General features: G+C 39.9%; 1 protein-coding gene across 3 annotated transcripts in view; it reads left to right on the top strand.

Annotated features, from left to right (window-relative positions):
- The window catches only part of Grb14 (growth factor receptor bound protein 14), a 98,681-nt gene that overhangs the window by 75,170 nt on the left and 1,600 nt on the right, over positions 1–21,911 (top strand). For 2 of the 3 annotated variants that reach the window (XM_041631666.1, XM_041631668.1), the window contains 9 exons: positions 925–999; positions 3,295–3,432; positions 6,412–6,522; positions 6,747–6,842; positions 13,166–13,246; positions 18,975–19,091; positions 19,187–19,259; positions 19,400–19,487; positions 21,476–21,569. In XM_041631666.1, coding sequence (XP_041487600.1) covers positions 925–999; positions 3,295–3,432; positions 6,412–6,522; positions 6,747–6,842; positions 13,166–13,246; positions 18,975–19,091; positions 19,187–19,259; positions 19,400–19,487; positions 21,476–21,569 — 873 coding nt within the window. The remainder of the gene's footprint in view (positions 1–924; positions 1,000–3,294; positions 3,433–6,411; positions 6,523–6,746; positions 6,843–13,165; positions 13,247–18,974; positions 19,092–19,186; positions 19,260–19,399; positions 19,488–21,475; positions 21,570–21,911) is intronic. The other variant, XM_041631667.1, reaches the window with a different exon arrangement.

The raw sequence follows: 21,911 nt of genomic DNA, 5'->3' as shown, positions 1-21,911 counted from the left end.
TTATTAAGGCACTCATTTAAAGGTTATATTGAAGGAAATATGGCTTAGAGTACAATTTTCATTTTATTTATTTTTATTTAAATAAAACTTGACATTCATTTTTCTAGATCTGAGTAGTGGTTCTTAACTTGGGGGTGATGTAACAATCTATAGGGGCTTTTTTGTTTGTTTGTTTGTTTTGTTTTTTATCCACGCAGCACGGGTGAGGGTAGAAAGCTGGGTGTTAACCATCCCTAACCCACAGGTCAGCCCCAACAAGCGCTGAAGTTTTCGACCATGGTATTAGTAGACGGCCGTTGACTAACCCGCTCTTGAAGTAAATAGAGTAGAATATATGTTTCCAAACTTTTCTTATCATGAAATTTACCTCGGGGAGCCCCAGGACTTATTTAAAACACAGACTTCGAGACCTGTCCAAATCTACTGAATCAGAAAAGTCAAGAATGAAGCGCTGGGATTTTCTATTTTAAACAACTTCTAGGGGTGGATTTTATGATTACACTAGTCGGGAGAAAGAGTGGGAAGAAATGAGTGGCCTTTTAGCCTTCCAGGTGAGTCCTCGCTGTTTTGTGTTCTGGCCTATGACTTTTGACAAAGCCTTTGCCCCTTACATCTTGACTTTGTGAAATGGGTCAGACCTTCCAGTATCTGGTAGGGTGATTGCGGAACTGAAGGAATAGATTAGAGCAAATTCAATATAAACTCAAGGACTAGGATTTCTCCATTAGTGTGATTGGGGTATCAGCTGATCTGAGGACGCACTGCCACCTGGGTTCTTTAAGAGGCCATTTCTTTAGGTTCAGGAATGGCATTTTTCAAATCATTTTGTGGGAATTTTAGACATGCTGGTTTTAAGATGTTTTGCCATCATGGCATCTTTCCTGGCAAAGGGTTGGGACTGATTTAACTTCTGTCTTTGGTCAGTATTTCTTTCCAGAGCACATGGTGTCTTTTGCAACTGAGACCAATGGTGAAAGATCCCCTACACAAATGCTGCAGGTAAAATGTTTTCCTTGAAATATGTAAGAACACCAAAATGGAAACCTTGCTTTCCTAACTTCCTAAATTTTTGCCAGATTTTGAAATGTTATAGCCTGCAAGATTCACATTTTTCCCTGAAGATAAAAAGGAAAAAAAAACCTGAATAAATAATTTGCTAAATAATAAATTAGCATTGCCCATCCTCATGGTAAAGAATTTTCAAAATTAAAAAAAAGTTTTCTGTGAAAGAAAACTTGCATGCGATTTATACTTAAAAATGAGCATCTGTCAAAAAATGTGCATCTTCTCAGTAAGCTGCAGACATTTGACTGGTATTTGAGAGAAAATGCACAGCAGTTAAATGAATAGAAGAGAAGGGGTGTGCAATGCATTCATTCCATAAGCCAGCACTTGCGGTGCTGTGAGGGAAACACATGCATCAATCCTAAAACATCCTTAGCATCTCCAGAAAGTTGACCTTATGACCACTGGGCTTATTTCTGTTACCCTGTCTGTGGCTTGGAAGGGTTGTTTACTCAGGCATTGTGTTTACAGTCAACTCTTTGGGTAATGTTATTTCCAAGAGATTAAGAGATCTGGCAGCTACGGTTGTTTTTCACAGGTTCATTAGTGCTGTTTAAGCCAAACCTGGGTATTCACAAATTCAATTAATAGTAATGGTCTCTGGTCCAGTGTTTATAGCCTGCCTTTTGATATATTAGGCAGGGGCATTTAGCACACTTTTCTTTTCTGCGGATTTTTAAATAGGGGTGTTTTATTTTTATCCTTAAGGATATTCAATAAATATTGTTAGAGAAATTTTTTTTCTACAAACAGCTTATATGCTGCAGGGTCTCATGGAGGCACCCCTTGGAATAGTAGCGGGGAACCCCAAAGCTTTGCCTGCGGATTCTTCATTGATTTGTGTGATGTGGTGGTGGGAATGAGTTTTTCTTCCACTTCGTTTCCTAAATTGTCCTCTCCCATGATTCTTTTGCCTCAATGTTAAATTATAATAAAAAGGAAAATCACAGGCTTTAGAATCAGATAGTCCAGTGCACGCCCTGACCTCTCTTCTCCACTGAGGCAATGTTTCTACTTTTTAAAAGGTTTCTTCTCTTTCTAGCGTGACCCCTATGACTCTTCTTTAAAAATTTAATTGGTTTGGTTTAATAACTTGGAAAGCACTCAAACTTAAAAAAAAGAAAAACCTAGTTCCCTGTTTTGCATATCAATTAATTAATGGCTCATTGCATCAAAAAATTTTAGTGATTTACTTAAAAATGTAAATATCTCCTATCAGCATTTCCCTGAATGTATTGCAGGCCTTTAGGGTATATTACACCATTCCAGTTAACGATTTCCGCTATTTTAAATTTTCCTATTTTTGCGTCTGTGTGTACTCATAGGGATTTCTGTTTCCATTTAGGAGTCGCTAATGCATTTTCACTGTCTTAATAAGGACACAGCATAGCCACTCATGGCTCTTCTTTGCCTTTTCCCCAGTATCACATGCCCACTGCCTAAACCAATTACTGCTTTGTAACCAACTGGTCCAAATCTGAACATTTTGCCAGTCATTTTGTGGGGCATGAGCTGGGTAAGAGTTTGCTGGTTGGCTCGGTTCTGTAGCTGTTGGACTCAGTGGCTAGAGGCTGAGCATCCCCTTCAAAGCCAACTTTCCACTCTGTCTCTCCACGTGGTGTCTCATTCTCCAGGGCTTTCCCACTTTCATTAGACTTCTTGCCCATGGGGGTCTCAAGTAACCCATCTTTCTCTCTCTCTCTCTCTCTCTCTCTCTCTCTCTCTCTCTTTTTTCTGACAGCTGGTTTCCATGAATCAATTCGTGGAAGCCATCAAGCTAGAACTAGGCAGGCAAACTTGTCTCAGCTGTCTGAGTAAAGAGTGAAGTCAGGATAGTGAACCTACAGAATATTGCATTGCATAATATCTTTTAAAGACAAAATACTTATTTGGGAATCTATAAGTAGAAAAGATGAAACGTATCAGGACGTAATTCTCCAGATAATGCCCAGTTTTGTGTAGACATTCAAATAATTTGTGATTTGGGTTTTTATCTGATTATTGATTACTCTGAGTGTATATTTTCTGAAGACCCCTAATGTGGAACTTGTGCCAGTTATTGATGGAGTTCTATGAAGCATGCATTGTAATCTCTGTACAGTACAAACACCATTGCTACAGTTAAATTTTGTGTGCTCATATCTGACAGGTTTTTACCTGTTTTTACTATTTTTACTATTGCCATCATTGCTCCCATAATATTATGAATGCATCTAATGTGTTTTCCAGGTGTTTTTAAGTTCAAGCACATATCCCGAAATCCATGGCTTTCTACATGCAAAAGAACAAGGAAAGAAGTCTTGGAAAAAAGTTTACTTTTTTCTGAGGAGATCTGGTTTATACTTTTCTACTAAAGGTACATCAAAGGTAAGCCAGTATCTGCGGTATGTTATGAACTATCTATTAGCTCTAAGATATCAAGTTTGACTTCGTTATGGCAGTTTCTTTCTTAGTTGATGTCCAGAGTTGGAAATTTATCTGAATCCTAGTCATCTGCTAAAATACTTTTTAAAAGTCTTTGAACTTACTTTCCACTGATTTTATCTGTCCTGTAGCATTTGTGGAGCCTGGTTGCTCTTATTCCCATATCAAAGGCATTATTTCCTCCCACTACAAACCAATTTTCTGGTTCTCCTTACTCAGCTGAGGTTTCCGATTTTGAAGTCCAATAGAATTTTCAGTTTTTCTTTAAAAAAAAAATATTCATTTTATTTTATACATGCATTGTGCTGTGCGCCTGAGCATATGTCTGTTCACCACATGTATGCAGGGTCCTGTAGTGGTCAGAAGCGTCTGGAGCTGGAGTTAGAGGCAATTGTGTGCCATCACTTAGGAGCTGGGAACTGAACCCAGGCCCTCTACAAGAGCAGTAAATACTATCAACCACGGAAACATCTCTCCAGCCCCTACACCAGTTTATACAACTGGTCTCCAGAGGCAGGCAAAATAAATAAATAAATAAATAAAATAAATAATTACCTATTATAAGACTTGGGGAAATAATATTTTAAATGTTGGCTGTCAATTGATATCATAATATTCTTCTAGTCTACATAGGAGGCAGGCAAAAATAGCTCAGTGAGTAAAGGCATTCACTGCTAAACCTAGCAAACTGAGTTCGAGGTTGTTTGAACTCACATGTGGGAAGGAGAGAACTGACTCCCACAAGTTTTCCTTTGAAATCTCCACAAGAGCGCGCGCGCGCACACGCACGCGCACACACACACACACACACACACACACACACACACACACACACACGATAATATAATTTATGTATGGAGAAAATTCTAAATTCACCAACTTAAAAATATCGATGGAAATAAGAGAACTTCAGTCGTTTTTTAGACCTTAATATTTATGTTATCCGATGTACTACATGGTATGTCTACCTAGTAAAGAAAATGTTTCTCATTTTTGTTCCTTATTTTTCTTATGAGGGTGTCTTGGTTGAATACTTTCACTTCCAAGGAAGGTTGCATGGGACTTACTAATCACTACCATAAAACTTGGCGATATGGCTGGGAATTACATGTTAGTGAAAGCCCTAAGTACCATCTTTCGTTCTTTTTCCTTACATAAGCATACCAATAGATTTTGATAACTACATCTACATAGCCTTTTAGTATGCATTTTTATTATCGAATTAGGTTCTGTCAATGATAATATATATTCCAAAATATCACAACAGTAAGAAAACCTTTCTATTTCAATTCCTCATTTTATTTTATTTTTTATTAAAGAAGATGTATAGCAAGTCTTTTCTGTCCCACCTGCCAGAACCCAAATAACCAAATGAAGACTGTTATTAATCATGATAGTTGGCTGATAGCTTAGGCTTGTTTCTAACTAGTTCTTTTAATTTAAATTAAGCCACGTCTTTTAATCTACAATCTTTTATGTGGCTTGGTTACCCTTACTTTGTAAAGCCCATGTTGCTTGTTCTGCAACTCTGGCATCTCCTACAATCTTGTTACAGTATCCTCTGTGCCTGGAAATCCTGCCTAACTATTTGGCCATTCAGCTTTTTGTTAAATCAATTCAAGTGACACATCTTCACAGTGTACAAAAAGATTATTCCATAACAAAGGTTTTCTTCCAAAAAATATTTTCAGGCCCGGCATGGTGGTACATACCTTTAATTCTAGAACATTGAGAGGATCTTAGTAAGTTCAAGGCCAGCCTGAACTACATACTGAGTTCCAGGATAGCCAGGACTATATAGAGAGACCGTTTCAAAACCCAAAATAAATAAATAATTAAAAATTTTCTGCTTTATTCTCCAAAGAAGTACACTTTTTAGATTAAAATGCTTAGGAATAGTGATACACAATGACATCTTTTGAGTTGGGATAGCTTACTGGCAAATGACAATGAAATGTATTCCAGTTCACACTGCTGAGTGTATTTGTGTGTGTGTGTGTGTGTGTGTGTGTGTGTGTGCGTGCTTGCGTGGTGCGTGTGCTGTTGCTAAACACTGTGCATACGAGACCACCTGGGATCTTGTTAAAATGCAGATATTGATTCAGCGGGCCCCACATGGGCCCTGGGATTTTGCATTTCTAACATGCTCCCGGGAGGAACAGGTCCTGGGGTTCAGTGACCACACCGCTAGTAGCAAGGTTCTGGAGAACAAATGCATTCGGGCCAGTTTTGATTATTGAGTCCACCTCAGAATTAAGCACTTCTCCAAGTTATTAACCTATCGCGGGATGATGTGACCTAGTGATTTCCCATGGCCAGCTCAAATCTCTCGGATTTTCCAGAGGAGAAATAGCCGCTCACGATTTCCCTTTGCCCTGACAGTCAGACACATTCCATCCCAGGTAATTTCCCTCAGCTCGTCTGTGCGGACGCCGCTTCTTTTGTGGAACAAGATGGCCAAGGCCTGTTGCCAGACAGCACATGGATGTGAGGGATGATCCTGTCTGCAAGAAGCAGAGGTTTTCTTTTCCTTTCCCCATTTTCTTCTCAAGAAGCCAAGTTTCCTCCTGTAGTAGAACCTCCGAGATGCAGGAAACACTTTTAAAAGCATTTGAGGTTTTCTCTTTTCTCTGTTAGCTTGATACTATGGTTAACGGTTAACGAGACTAGGAAACTTAAAATGGGAATTTGTCTGTTAATAAAACAAATTGCCATTTGCCAATTGAAATGAAATTGTTTGCAGCTCCTGGTTATTTAAGGAAGTGGCAACTCCCTTCCTTTTGTTTCTATGACGTTGCACTGGCATATTGTTTGAGGTGACTTTCTCTTGCCCAAGTTATAAATCGTGTAACAGGAAAAATACAGAAGCTATTGTGAAACCATTTACATCTATTTCAACATTCACATGTATGTTTCTTAAAGGAACCACGACATTTGCAGTTTTTCAGCGAATTCAGCACTAGTAATGTTTACATGTCACTGGCGGGCAAAAAAAAGCACGGAGCACCGACTGCCTATGGATTCTGCTTTAAGGTACAGGTTTAATGTTTTGGTAGATGGTTAAAGAAAGCCTCAGTTTTTTAGGTAAGCTTGGGCGTCTTTTGGTTTCTGGTTTCTTTCTTCCTTTTTTTTTTTTTTTAAAAAAAAAGAAAAGACAGAGTTCTCTTATGACTAGGAGAATTTTAGTGACTTTTATTTCAACAGGTGTTACCTTCAAGATTTGCATTAACAATAAACCATGTGCTGTGGCCTTCTAGCCTCACAAAGCAGGAGGGCCCCGGGACCTGAAAATGCTCTGTGCGGAGGAAGAGCAGAGCAGGATGTGCTGGGTGACCGCCATTAGATTGCTAAAGGTAATCTCTCTGGAGGGTCGGGGGCCTAGCCAGTGCTCTGAGAAGTGTCATGTTTGAAGACACCTCCCTTTCCATGTGGGAAGAGGCTGTGCTCGTCTGTGTGACTGGTGGAGAAGGAAGAGATGTAATCACGCCCAGATGTGATCACTCTTGAGAGATGACCACACAGCAGAGAGCGTGGCTCTAACCACTGTGTCTTCGGTGTGTGAAATAAGTGTCCTGTTTCTAGAAACGACTTGTCTCTACTGTTGTGAGCTTTATCTGGATAGCCTGAGTGGCTGGATGATGTGTCTCCTGTATACAACTTGGTCTGCATTAGTAAAACGGCCCCAGATCCATAGGGATCGGGTGTCATGCTAGGTGAAGGGAAAGTTTGATTTTATAGTTTTCAATGTTTTTATTGAGTTCAAATTTGTCATTTTACCTTATTATGAAGCATTTCTGTTTGACACATTCAGCATGTTGTGCAACCATAGCTTTTATGTAGGCTCAAAAGCAGATAGTGGTCTCAATAAGTAGATTCTCTCAGGCCCTGGTAGCCACTGATTCGAGCTGTTCTTTTGAATGTACCCTGGGAATGGAATGATGTATGTACTCCTCCACGTTGGCATGTGTTTATCCACTGATGGACATTTGTGTTCTTTCTATATTTTGATGGGTGGTGTGTTTGTTATCCTAACAAACACAAGAGAGTCAGAGACACAAGAGCCTCTGGGACAGGCTGACTGGCTGTTCTAGTCAGTCTAACGAGCTTTGGGTTCAAAGTGAGATGATATCTCAAAAAATAAAATGGAAAATGATTGAGGAAGACACAAGACATGAACCCCTGGCTTCCAAAAACTTAGTCTACATACAAAACCACACACACACACACACAAACATGCACATACACAAAAGCAGTATAGGAGACATCCTTTTGCTTTATGAAAAATACTCTAGATACATAAAAATTTATACCAAGTCTGAGGCTTGTAACAGAGGCTCGTTGCTCTGTATTGTGCTGTATCCTGGCTAAGTGTCAGCTCTTTCCGTTCCCGTCAATTAGAACTCTGCCAGCTTCACTCTCGCTTAGTTTGGTGCCTGTCTGCCCCTCCATGGGACAGGCAAATGTTGAGGTGACCCATGCCCTACCCCTCGGCCAGAGTTAAATGCTTTCTAAAGACCCCCAACAGCACCGAGGCACTGCCAGGATCAGGGACAATACATCTTTGAAGAAAACTGTCTTATTAGTAGGTAGCCGGCTTTTCAATGCTGATAAATAAAAGGTGGCCAAGCAGCGTGTTTCTTGTGAAAGTGTTGGTTTGAGGTTACTATCTGTTCTCTGAAATGAATGGGTCTAGGAATTAAGCTCCTCTACTTTTCTTTGTGAAGATATTGTTGGCTTGGAGTTAAATTTCATTAGGTCCCATTAATGTCCATCAAACTTTAAATTAAAAATTTTTTTTAAGAAGTTGAGAAATAATTGGATAATAGAGTCAGCATGGAGGAGTTTAAATGAGAATGGGTTTATATTCATGTTAAAATCAAAATCTTGAGAACAGTAATTCTCCTCTTTGACATTTTTTTTTCCTAATTACCAAATATATTCGCTTTGTGGGAATTACTTTAGGGAAATAGTTTAGTAAAAAGAAGCTGTTATGGAATTCATCCTGTGGCTAAGATTTGGTTCCTTGATTCTGTTTTCTATTCAGTCTCCATATTGGTCATGACCCCCCACCCTCTCGTTTTTCTATTACTTCAGGAAACAATTTAATGCATGTGATCGTCAAGGCAGAGGTTTCTAAGTATTGTGCTGGCAGACAAGTGTGTCATCAGCTCGCACTTGCCCTGTGGAGGCAACACAAGGCACAAGGAACTGGCCTAGGCAGGCTCAGGGAGTAAAAGTAGGTGATCCAGGCTGGTCTGCAGGAGATCTGCAGCTAGATTTTAAGGAAGACTCCAAGCCAGGGAGGGAGGCCCTACACTCTGGCTTTAGAATGTGAGGTTGAAACCTGGTTAAGGCTTCCCAAGCCAAAGAGGTAGCTGTCCTTTGTCTGGTGGTTGGACTGCTCCCAATGTTGGTCATTCTTCAAAGTGGAACAGACACACAATGATGATCTTCACCTGGAGTTGATGGTGTATTTTGCTTCTCAAAACTGATGCCCTTACATTCCATGCCTCACTACATCTTCTTTTTTTGAGTCTTTCTGCTGCACAGCATTGCTGGCTCAGATGCGGCAAGAGCTGCTTGCTGGTGATGATTGATGTGTAGAAAGCTGGGCTAGAATACGGTGCTAGAACCTACCAGAGGTTTCTTAGCTGTCCATGCAATGGCAGCGTTTGAAGAGTATGCCGAAATAATTATATCAGTAAAGTTGGCCATCTCATTAGTTTTTTTTTTTACTTTAGCACAGTGAAAAATTCAAGGGGAAAGCAACCAGGTACATTTTTAAATGAATTTTTAAAAATTTCATTTTACATTCCAATCACAGTTCTTCCTCCCATCCCTCCTCCCATTCTTCCTCACCTTCTCTCCCCTCTCCCAACTCACCACCCATCCACTCTTCCAAAGGCTAAGGGCTCCCATGGGGAGTCAAGAAAGCCTGGCCCATTAAGTTGAGGGAGGACCAAGCCCCATTCCCCTGCATTAAGGCTTAGTATGGCATCTCACCATAGGGAATGGGCTTCAACAAGCTAGCTCATGCACCAGGGATAGATCCTGGTCCAACTTCTAAAGGCCCCTCAGATAGACCAAACTATACAACTCTCTCCCTCATGCAGAAGGCCTAGTTTGGTGTCTGGGAGACGCCATAGCTGTTGTTCTAGAATTCATGAGTTCCCACAAGCTTTGTTCAGCTGTCTCTGTAGATTTCTCCTTTATGATCTTGACCTCCCTGGCTCATATATTCCCTCCTCCCTCTCTTCAACTGGATTCCCAGGACTCAGCCTGGTGCTTGGTTGTGGATCTCTGCCTCTGTTTCCATAAATTATGGAATGAAAGCTCTATGATGACAGTTGGGATATTCACCTATCTGATTACAAGGGAAGGTCAATTCAGCCACCTTCTCCACTATTGCTAGGAGTCTTAGCTGGGATCATCCTTGTAGATTCCTAGGAATTTCCCTAGCCCCGGGTTTCTCCCTAACCCCATAGTGGCTCTCTCCAAGATATCTCTTTCATTACCTTCATTCCTCTCCTCCCAACTGAACCATCCCATTTCCTCACGTTCTCATGCCCCATTCCTTCTGCTTTAGTGCCCCCTCACCCCCAGTTTATGTAGGAGATCTCATCTAATTCCTCTTCCCAGGGGGATCCATGCGTCCCTCTCAGGGTCCTCCTTGTTATTGTTACCTAGCTTCTCTGGAACTGTTGGTTGTGATCTGGTTATCTTTTGCTTTACATCTGGTATCCACTTATGAGTGAGAACATACCTTCTTTGTCCTTCTGAGTCTGGGTTATCTCACTCAGGATGCTTTTTTTCTAGTTGTTTGCAAATTCCATGATGTCATTGTTTTTTATAGTTAAGTAGTACACCATTTGTAGTAATAGGAGCGGTGGGGCTGCATCCCCAGCACCCCGGCTGCCTGGCTAGCTTATTCCCCTAAATAACAACACACAAATTGTATTCATTTAAACACTACTTGGCCCTTTAGCTCTAGCCCTTACTGGCTAATTCTGATATCTCGATCAACCCATCTCTAATAATCTGTGAGCACAGGTATTACCGGGAAGATTCTAGCCTACGTCCATCCTGGGTTGGAGCTTCATCGCATGTGCCTGGGAGAGCGGAGCATGGCGTCTCTGCTCCAGAGAGCAGAGCTGTCGAGTCTGAGCTCACTTCCTCTTCCTCCCAGCATTCTGTTCTGTTTACTCCTCCCACCTATGTTTTAACCTATGAGGGCCAGCCAAGCAGTTTCTTTATTTTTTAACCAATGACCTTCCTCCATCAGCCATTGTATAAATGTACCACATTTTCTTCATCAACTTTTCTGTTGAGGGGCATCTAAGTTGTTTCCAGGTTCTAGTTATTATGGATAATGTTGCCATGAACATAGCTGAGCAAGTGTCTTCATGGTATGATTGAGCATCCTTTGGGTATATAAACCCAAGAGTGGTATCACTGGGTCTTGAGGTAGACTGATTCTAAATTCTGAGAAACTGCCATACTGATTTCCAAAGTGACTATACAAGTTTGCACTCCCACAAGCAACAGAGGAGTGTTCCCCTTACTCCACATCTTCTACAACATAAGCTGTCCTCCAGATTCTTATGCAGACATCTCCAGAGTGAGTTTGCTCACAGCAGTTTGTATGCTTGTTTCTCGAATATATGATCCTGGCTTACTTTCCCACAGTAGCGTTTTAGTTAATTCTCCATGATACTGTTTCCTGAAAGTAAAGGCACTACCGTTATTTACATTTGGAAAATTGAAACTCTGTGTTGGAAATCTAATTCATTCCCCAGTTCTTTGATGCATGAAGTCAAAAATAAATATTGTAAGAATACTTAAAGAAAAAGTGGCCTGGGAGATACTCCACCTGATGGAGTGATTTTTTTTTTTAAGTGGGAGGACCTGAATCACTAGAGTGATGGAATTCCTGGAACCCATGTGAAAGGAAGGCTGGCTTGAGGGTAGGCATTTGTAAGTTCACCACTGGTCAGCCAGCCCTGCCTACCTGGCAAGTTCTTGGATAGAATGTGGGTTTTTTTTTCTAAAAAGAGGAGGAAGAGAAGGAGGAGGAAGAGGAGGAAGAGGAGGAAGATATAACTGAACTGAGGAATTACAACTAAGGTTGATCCCTGGACTACACACACACACCTAGCCACTCTAGGTCTGTGGATTTTAGCTTGATTTTCCTTTAGTTAACATCTAATATCCACTTACAAGTAAGCACATAACAAATGTGTCTTTCTGGGTCTGTGTTACCTTACTATGGATGATTTTTTTTCTAATTCCATCTATTTACCCCCAAATTTTATGATGTCATTTTTTTAACAGCTGAGTAACATTCCATTGTATAAATGTATCACATTTTCTTTATCCATTCTCCATTTGAGGGGGCATTTGGGCTGTTTCCAGTTTCTGACTCTTATAAATAAAGCCACTTTGAAGGTACCTGAGCAAGTGTCCCTGTGGTAGGATGAAGTGTCCGATGGGTATATGCCCAAGAGTGTCATAGCTGAATCTTGAGGTAGATCTATTCCCAATTTTCTGATGAACCACCATATTAATTTCTATAGTGGCTGAACAAGTTTGCATCCTCACCAGCAATGGAAGAGTGAATCCCACAGAAGAAGGGGAGAAAGAATTGTGGGAACCAGGGGGATGGAGGATATTTGGAGAACATAGCCTGAAGAATTAGGGCTCACAGGGTTCACAGAGACGTGGGAATCACAGAGCCTGCTTGGGTCTGTGCTAGGTCCCCTACACATATGTTATGGTTGTTGTCTTGGTATTTTGGGACGACTCCTAACAGTACCAGTGAGGGTGTTTCTACTGTTTTGTCTGCTCTTGGGACTTTTTTTTCCTATTAGGTTGCCTTGTTCAGTCCTAATATGAGGGTTTGTGCCTAATCTTACTGTAACTTGTTAAGTATGTTCAGTTGATATCTCTGGAAGGCTCTCTCTCTCTCTCTTCCCCTCCTCCTTACCCCCCCCCCCAGGGCAAATGGAAATGGAGTGGATCTGGGGGAGAGGGGAGGTGGTGGGGATCTGGGAGGAATGGTGGGATGGAAAACTGCATTCAGGATGTATTGTACGAGAAGAGAACGTCCAAATCAGGAGCAGAAGGAGACGGAGCACGAGCAAGGAACTCAGGACCACGAGGGGTGCACCCACACACTGAGACAATGGGGATGTTCTTTCGGGAACTCACCAAGGCCAGCTGGCCTGGATCTGAAAAAGCATGGGATAAAACCGGACTCGTTGAACATAGCGGACAATGAGGACTACTGAGAGCTCAAGAACAATGGCAATGGGCTTTTGATCCTACTGCACCTACTGGCTTTGTGGGAGCCTAGGCAGTTTGGATGCTCACCTTACTAGACCTGGATGGATGTGGGGGTTCCTTGGACTTCCCACAGGGCAGGGAACCCTGATAGCTCTTTGGGCTGACAAGGGAGGGGGACTTGATTGGGGGAGGGGGAGGGAAATGGGATGCGGTGGCGGGGAAGAGACAGAAATCTTTAATAAATAAATAAATTAAAAAAAAGAAAGTATGGGGCCTAAAAAATTGTAAAAAAAATTAAAAGGAAATGTGTATTGATAATATATAGCTATGAATGGGTTGACAGTCAGTCAGTTGATATCCTGAGAGCATGTTTTCTTGTGTGTCTGTTCTGCAGTATGGAATGCAGCTGTACCAGAATTACATGCACCCATACCAAGGTAGAAGTGGCTGCAGTTCTCAGAGCATACCACCCATGGTAAGGACCAAGGTTTCAAATCTTGACTTCATAATTATATCGTCTAGTACTTCATTACACTAAACATATAATGTTTACATTTTGACTTTTGTTCTCAAATAGAGTAATTCTCTTGCAACATTTTCATGTAATGTTATAAAGAAGTCTATCTACCTATCTATGTTCAGTCTCTGTAATAAAAAACACAGAATATATAAGAAGCATTCAATGAAAGCCAATAATTTTATTGTTAAAGTAAAAACAATGGAAAGGATTATGTGAGGCATTCAGGATCACTATGACATCTGAGATAAGATCATAATAAGATAATTTATAGAATATTTTTCTTGGCTATGTGGATTATGCCTCAGTAACCATTGATTTGAGTTGTAGATTTATTGATGTCTTTCAATATTAATTTAGTATTGTTATAGACAAATAACATACCGTTATTAAAATATTTGAAGGTACATTATGAATACTCAAGCTCATCTTCATCCTGATATTTTAATAATAATATTTTTTATGTTCTAGGCTATTAAAAAGTCACCTGCTTTCCAGGAAACCATAAAACTGGTCGAAATCTAGGTCATCCATGACATTTGCACAGAACTGCTTCCCCAGCTTCGCCTTGATGTTCATTCGTAGACACACGTCTTGTACTTTCTCGGAACTTAGTTTTAATTCCCTATCCATTAACACAAAACATTTATTTCTGAATGTAAAGTTTCTGCTCTGTTCTTTTTGCTGTACTCCTTGGTATTTGAGTGCATTCAAAATTCAGGTGTATGTGCCTGCATTACAAATTAGTTAATGTGCGTTTCTGAAATCTGTGTCTCCACTGAGGTTAACATACATTCTTCATGGCTGTGACCAAGGAAGGTCCGTGTGTCTCACTGCTCAGCTAGCAGATGCAATGTTCTGCTCTAGGAATCAGGCATGAAATGATGCTGGCTACGGAGTCTGATAGAACTGCAGAGAAAAGGCCCTCAAATTTTGTAGTTATGTTCCTTTAAGTGGTCGAAAAATAACTTTTCATTTTTGAAACATACCCTTATAAGCCTTAAAATAAGGAACTAAGGAAGATAATGAATCTTATAAAAGCAATCTCTTTAAGGTGGGTGTTTTTATACTTTGCCAGCTTACTTTTATCTTTCAATCCCTCGCATATAAAAAAAAACATTGAATTTTATTATCTTAATCTTCTAAATCTCTCCAAATTTCTTTTAGAGTCTGAAGTTATTATGATGAATTTATTAACAGCATCTAAGCATTTGGAAGCAATTATTGTTTAATGGCCTTTTAATCATAAAAAATATTATAATCAAACTCCTTTCCATGCCCATCTCTGTCATTAGCATCCAAACATGGGGTCAACTCTTACCTTTAGAAACTGTTTAATATGGGAAATGCTGGCAGTCAAGGTGTGTGTGTGTGTGTGTGTGTGTGTGTGTGAGAGAGAGAGAGAGAGAGAGAGAGAGAGAGAGAGAGAGAGAGAGATTTCAGTTATAGTGTAACTTGATTATTATGTATAGGAAGACAAACTCCATTGTGACTCTTGCTGGGTCTGGAGACTGAAGAGGAGAAGCAGTTTAAGTGTGTGTATGGGAGAGACCTGTCCCTGGGGTGGCGGTGATGATCCGAAAGGGCAGTGTTTATGACTTTTATCTATGTAGTTCATGATTTATGTGCTAGAGACTTGGAAGCAGTGGGAGACGTTTTGCTTATCCTGGCGTCTGTGCAGGATCTCACTTTTCTAGGTTATTATGGAAGAATTAGAGGCTTAATAGAAGCCACACACCTACCTTAGCTGCTTCTCATTCAGGGACTACTTAATAGGATGTCACATATAAAAGACAGGATACCCAGTTACACATTTAAAGGCATATTCCATAATTTTTTCAACATATACACTTTGAGAAATGATGAAAGCAGTTCATACACCATACGGACCACCATAACTGCATACAGCTACCCCTCATTGACTTTGAGATGGGAATCAGCTGCAGTCATTTCAGGAGGCTGGATATACCTGGTTTTTCACAGGGCAAAGTACAGATTCTTGTGAAAGAAGGGCCTGTTGATAGAGTCCTAGCTGGAACGGGGAGACAGGGGAAATCAACCAGAGTTCCCTCTTTTCTCCACTTTTGACCTAACCTATATATTCTAAACTCAAGTTCTTTCCTGTGCCTCCTATTTGTGTCAGTAAAAGAACCGTAGACAAGACACAGCATGTCAGTTACCCTTTTTACCAGAAACTATCTACATGACTTTGGCTAGTCTCTGGCTTCTTACTGTGCAAAGGTAAAGGGATTATGGAATAGTCTAGGAGGACAACGTGTCTCTACTGTCCTGTGGCTCTGTAGGGATGAGATGAGGTGACAATATAGGAGAAATTCTGTGCCCTTTTTGTAATGAGGGGCTGTGGATTTATTCAGCTCCTTCGAATGGGATGGTGTGCCTTGTAGCTAAACTCATAAAGAGACACGGTGTGCCAAGGGCACTAATAGTGGGTGGATCAGATTTCAGTGTGGGTTGGAAAACCCAACCTAGTCCCAGGCCCTTTCTTGTTCAGAAAGAAGGCAAAGGCTGTTATAATCATGGACTGTTTCCTGGGGAATGTCTCATCCATCTCCTAAGAAGAATGGGGGAGAAAAGGAGGCATATAATTGAGAAATCCAACCAGTTTTGAACGTTATCAGCATTGCTTTCCTATGTGAAGAAAATCGAGCTGAAAATGACCTTTCCAGGCTGTCAAATTCAGCTTCCTTTCTATTTCTTTGTCCACTAAAGGTAAACTATTAATTTTTCATCCACCACCTGCCATTCAGTAGAAAACATTTGCTGTATTACTGTTTTCCCACAGTGTAGTTACCATAGCGAATAAAAATGTTCTTTGCTTGTTGTGCAATCTCCTTACATTTGCCAGGTAATTATGAACATGGGATCTTATTTTACATCCTTGTCTGCCATTTGTGGGGAAGAAAAGAAGAAGAAGAAGAAGAAGAAGAAGAAGAAGAAGAAGAAGAAGAGGAAAGAAAGAAAACATAGAGCAACGAATTGTGTTTATGTCTCTTTCCTAACATCATTTTTATGTTATCAGGCACTAGAGAGTGCAGAACCATCTTGGCATGTGGAGGTAGAGATATTATAGGGATCAAGCTATCATTAGGATCGAGGCCAGTTACTCTGTGTTGGGGCAGGTGGATGATTTTCATTAAGGTCGGCAAAGCAAAGGCATATCCGACTGGTCCACAGCCCGGCACAGAAGATCACGGGGTGAGAAGGGCAAACTAAAGTGTGACAGCAAATAGAGATTACAGAGACAGCATCTGCTGGAAAGAGCAGCCGTCAGTAATAAAAACTCCCCGCAACAGACAGGGGATTGCATGCGGGTCTCAGGAAGAGAGGTGAGCCGTAATAAGGCTGCAACTTCTCTCATGTTTTGAAGAGAAAATAGCAGATTCTAATAAGTAGGGGTCTGTGATGCAGTGATAAAGGAGCCCTGAATTCTTCCTTGTGGATAAAATTTTGTGTGAAGTCCACATGTGACTGTGGGCTGTTGACTGAATCCTCGGGGAGGTAAGAAACGGCACTCTCTGAAGGTTCCCACGTGTGGCATGGCTTCATTTCACCACCATCACGACACTCTGGGTTCATTCTTTTAATAATTAGTGGAGATTAATAATAAGTGTCTTTCTTTCATGCTGTTTTCTTTGGGAAAGTCTTATGTTATTTCCCTGGCTTATGAAAACAGCAAGACTCCTAAACTAGAGACTTTGAAAATTCTGTTTTCTAGATTCTTGACTTTGTGGGGTGATAAACTTTTTAAGAGATGTATTGCCAAATAACACCCTAAAGGAAACTAGGTCCAGGCATTGATTGTTTTCAGAGAATTGAAAACAAAAGAATAAGCATCATAATAAAATAAACAACCAAATCAAAAATTGATGGTCTTCTCGCTTATTTAAAGCAGTCTTCATTTTGTGACACTGTCTGTGGTTCAGGCTCATGTGTGTAGTTTCCGTTTTTTCCATGGGTCTCCCCAAAAGAGGGATACAGATGATGTGTTGAACACAGACATTTGAATATTATGGAAATGTCTGAATTAATATCCCACAAAATTTTGCTTCCTAAATTTAAATTAGAGTTGGTGCCAGAAATTTTCAAAATAGATGTCCAAGTTTGTTCCTCCATAAAACACTAGTACTTTTATTCAGCAACTATGATACATTTTAGAATTATAACAAACAATGAAAAAAAGTAAGTTTCTCAGGATTTTTAAATTCCTGACATGGTATTCTTTAGGTTTGAGGGACTATAAATTACTATTCCCTAGAATTCTTAGAAACTTTGAAATTGTGTCTATTTCAAGGGTACTTTTATACAATCTCTGTACTATTATATTTGGATAACTAAATTCATTTTTATAGAATATATACATCAAAAATTAATAATAAAAACATGAATACTAATTCTAAGTAGATGTTTGCCAACTTAAAGTATACCTTTTGTAGATATGTGTTTTATAAAGAGTGAGTCCAGGCTGGAGAGATAGCTCAGGAGCTAAGAGCACTGATTGCTGGACCTGGGTTTGATTCTCAGCACCCACATGGATAAATCTTCTATAACTCCAGTTCTGTGGAATTCAATCTCTTCTTTTAGCTTCCCTGGGCACTACATGTGCAGACATATATGAAGAAAAAACACACAAAATAAAAGGCTATTTCATAAGTAGTTGAATTTGACATTTAAATGCTTATTGACAAAAAATCTTAGAAGGATGAACTAATAGATCATTTTAACATAATAGTTATGCCTCGCTCAATAGGTATTTTGTCATCTTCCTGGAAAGATGAAGTGCTAGTTTATTTCAAAGTTTTTCTAAATCCATCCATGCAGTATTCACTTAGTTATCTTGACAATTACCCAGTAGCTCACTGGATTGATGAATATTAGACCACCATCTTCACTTATACACAATTTAACTTTTAAATTTCTGATTAACCACATTCAGAATCCTGTAGGAGGCACAGTCTAGAGAAAGCATTGGAAAACCATGAATTGTTAAATAGGCAGGTCTTTTTTCTTCAAAGGAAGAAAATGACTGATGTCTGGTCACCTAGAAGACCAGAGTGGACGTTGTCTAACAATCTGGTGATCATTTGCTATTCTGTGGAGCAAGCCTTCTGGACTCTCCCAATATCCTGAACATTGTTTAGGCCCTCATCCTGAGCTTAATCTCCCAGTGAATAGAACCCATCCTTATGAAGAAGGTCCCATGAACTTTATTAGTAGATAAAATTTATCTACCAACAGACTCCATCCTTATGCTTGTTGAATCCTTCCTCCCTAGGCCCTTACCCTGAGCACTGTCTATCAGTCAATAGAATGGATGCTCATCGTAAAGGTCACAGGTGCTTTGCTACTTTGCAAGGGAGTTCCTATATAACTATGCCTAAAGCTTTGTTAAGATAATTGTCACATGGAAACCTCTCTTCAAAGAATTGCTGTGCTTAAATGTGTAAGGGAAATAAACTGTGAAGTCAGACTCTGGAAGTTTTGACCCAGCGCCTGCTAAAGACACGTGTGGAATCTGCACCTGGCATGGATCATTTCCCTGTTGACCGTGACCTTTGCAGGGTCCCTGACCGAGTGGACACATATGAACAGAAAAACACTGAAGGGTAGTTGGTAAGGTATACATTGATAGCTCAAAAGTTTTTGTTCTATTGTTTGAATCTTTCAGAGAAGCATATCGGAGAACTCCCTAGTAGCAATGGACTTCTCGGGTCAGAAGAGCAGAGTCATAGACAACCCCACGGAAGCGCTTTCCGTTGCCGTTGAGGAAGGGCTCGCTTGGAGGGTAATGCTCTCTTCGTTGTTCTCATATGTTTATGATTTGAGTCATTTTAGAAGATTAGAAGTTGAGATTTTATTTTCGTTCCTTTTTATGCTCAGAAGAAAGGATGTTTACGCCTGGGGAATCACGGCAGCCCCACGGCCCCCTCGCAGAGCTCGGCTGTGAACATGGGTATGTCTCCTCTCAGTGTTCGTCAGCCAGTGGAGGGAAAACTGGATGGATGGTCCTTCAGATTCAGTCCCATGGGACAGGATGGGCAGTGCGTGTAATGAGATCAGGGTCATTTCAGACAAACCTTTGTCTTCCTTCAGCTATCCATCGGTCCCAGCCATGGTTTCATCACAGAATTTCTCGAGACGAAGCTCAGCAACTGATTATCCGGCAGGGGCCTGTGGACGGGTAAGTTTGATATTTGCAGTTTGAGAGATAATGTTTGGATTTTTTCCCTCTATGAAAATGATAACTCGGCACATACTAAGAAATTTTAATTTTGACTCATCACAAATGAGAGGCCCTTTTGTTCCATAAGCATGGTTGTCACTCTGTTATAGCAGTGTTTAATGTTTGTGTGTAAATAATTTATTCTTGACCAATCAGCATTAATATGCATTTTTCATGAATGCTATCATCTCAAATACTAGTGGATGAATGGTGGCATCTAAATCTCTTGAGGTGTCAGCATTTTGTTTTGTAAATATAATAGATATAATCTAAAATATATTTTATAGCATGATGTTTTCATAAATCAGGTTTCTTGATATGTTGCAAAATATATTAATTAAAATTTTTCTTATATATTTTGAATTCTTTCCCCATTTTTTGTTCTTTTTATGCCTTTATTGCCATTTCTCTAAAATAGAATGTGCCTATAAAATTGCTTTTTGGCAATAACCCTTATTATTTTTAATGAGTATAAAAGAAGAAGCTAAATGAATTATCCAACATTTATAATAAGGATTTTATGTTTCACTTAGTATATTTCATTCACTTAGTATAATTTTAGCCGTCTTTCTTTCTCAAATGCACAGCAAATTGGAAGGTGGGGTTTGTATTTGAAGAGGAAAGAAAGCAGCATCCATTTAAGCAAGTAGTGATGGATCTTTTGTCTGCAAAAGTTGGCTCAGGATGTTGACAATATTTAGTTTTTTGATACTGGCATTTAGATAAAGATGCACAGATGCACATCTTAGATTCTAAGAAGAGATATGATTATGTTTCTATATGTCCTAGCGTAGCCCCTGGGGTTCTAAATGTGATGAGCTGCAGAGTTATACAGAGAAGAGACCAAGAAAAAAAATAATAAGCACTTACCTAAGTGTTCTAGAAGATTACAATTCCATTAATTTTTGAATCCAGTATTTGTAAATTAAATGGTATAATTGAATAAAGAATAATATTGAATATGTTTCTTTAATCTTTTTTTTCTTTTTTTCTATTTGGAAAGATGTGTTAATGCCAAGTATACCACTAGGTGGTAGTGCTGATCTTCTTGGGGAAGAGAATTAGAGCTGACTTTACCACTGAAATGCCCTCTGCCCAGTCCCCCAGTGATGTAATTTCTGAGTCTCACACAGTACACAGGAAATGGATGCTTTCCTCAGACATTGGCTGCCACTTGGCCCAGGCACAGTGAGAGTAGTATTGGAGTCAGCGTAGGGACATTTACACAGGGTGCCTCCCAACAATTAATACAAAACTAGATTTGCTCAGCGCTGCCAGGAAATACGAATCCCTGCCTGGTAGTCTTTTTTCCTTAGGCCATTAGGCCACATCTTGCCTGTCTAGCCTGACATTATAAAGGTTTTATGCTGGCCTCTTCAAGGTTAAAGTGCAAGTTGTTTGGTGTTTCTTTTACTTAAAACATCTTTACCTAAACATTTCGGAAACAATTCCGAGATTAATTTGTTAGAATATATTCATTACTTAGTACTTGTGTGTGTGCTGGTAGAAACAGGAGGGCCCACTGCAGGAGAAGGGTAAAAAACTATTTGATTCCAAATAATTACCTCCTTTCAGGGGCCTGTCAGGACCCGTCAGTTAAAATAGCAATGTCCATCCTTTGTGATGGATAGCTGTGTGGGAGTACCTAGGTTCCCAGTGAGAATAGGGCATCATAGTCATTACTGATGCCATTTTAAAGTTACATTGACAGTCACAATCATGCAGCCTGCCAAAGGGTTGTGTATCTACCCTACTACACTCCATTAGTATAATGACAGTTTAGCACTCTTGTTTTCTAAGTTGCATGGTCTTTCTCATTGGTCAACCAGTAAAGGAGGCCCCGAATCTCCCATTTATATGTGTGCTTTCCTGCATTTGAACACGGTGTATTTCTATGAAATCTGAGTGTGAAGAAAGACACAGTGAAATTCCTTCTCTCTCTTTAGAGTTTTCTTGGTACGGGACAGTCAGAGTAACCCCAGAACTTTTGTACTGTCAATGAGTCATGGACAAAAGATCAAACACTTTCAAATCATACCCGTAAGTAACTGTAGTCACAGTCGCATGCCCTGCAATCCATTGGAGATGCACAGATGCATGTATTGGAGATGTTCTTAATGCATACGCTTTGGGAAACTTTGGTTGTCTTTTGTTCCTCTTTGCAAATATAATTTGGAAGCTTGTGTTTTGACTAGAGTTAAGTTTGGCAGAAATGGTTTTATGAGCCTGAATTAATATAAGAAATACAGGAATTGTAAAAAATTAAATTTCCCTCTGTTCCACAAAATGTGATTTAGCAATACTGTGTAACCCTCATGCCACACATTGTTAAAGGCCACTAAAAAGTCCTTCTTCTGAAGGCCACTAACAGATTATTTTACA

Source organism: Microtus oregoni, unplaced genomic scaffold (assembly GCF_018167655.1).
Source record: "Microtus oregoni isolate MIOR12 unplaced genomic scaffold, Mior012 000037F_ref0000500, whole genome shotgun sequence".
NCBI lineage: Eukaryota > Metazoa > Chordata > Mammalia > Rodentia > Cricetidae > Microtus > Microtus oregoni.
Note: the sequence above shows the minus strand (reverse complement) of the source record. Positions and strands in the feature narration are given on the sequence as shown.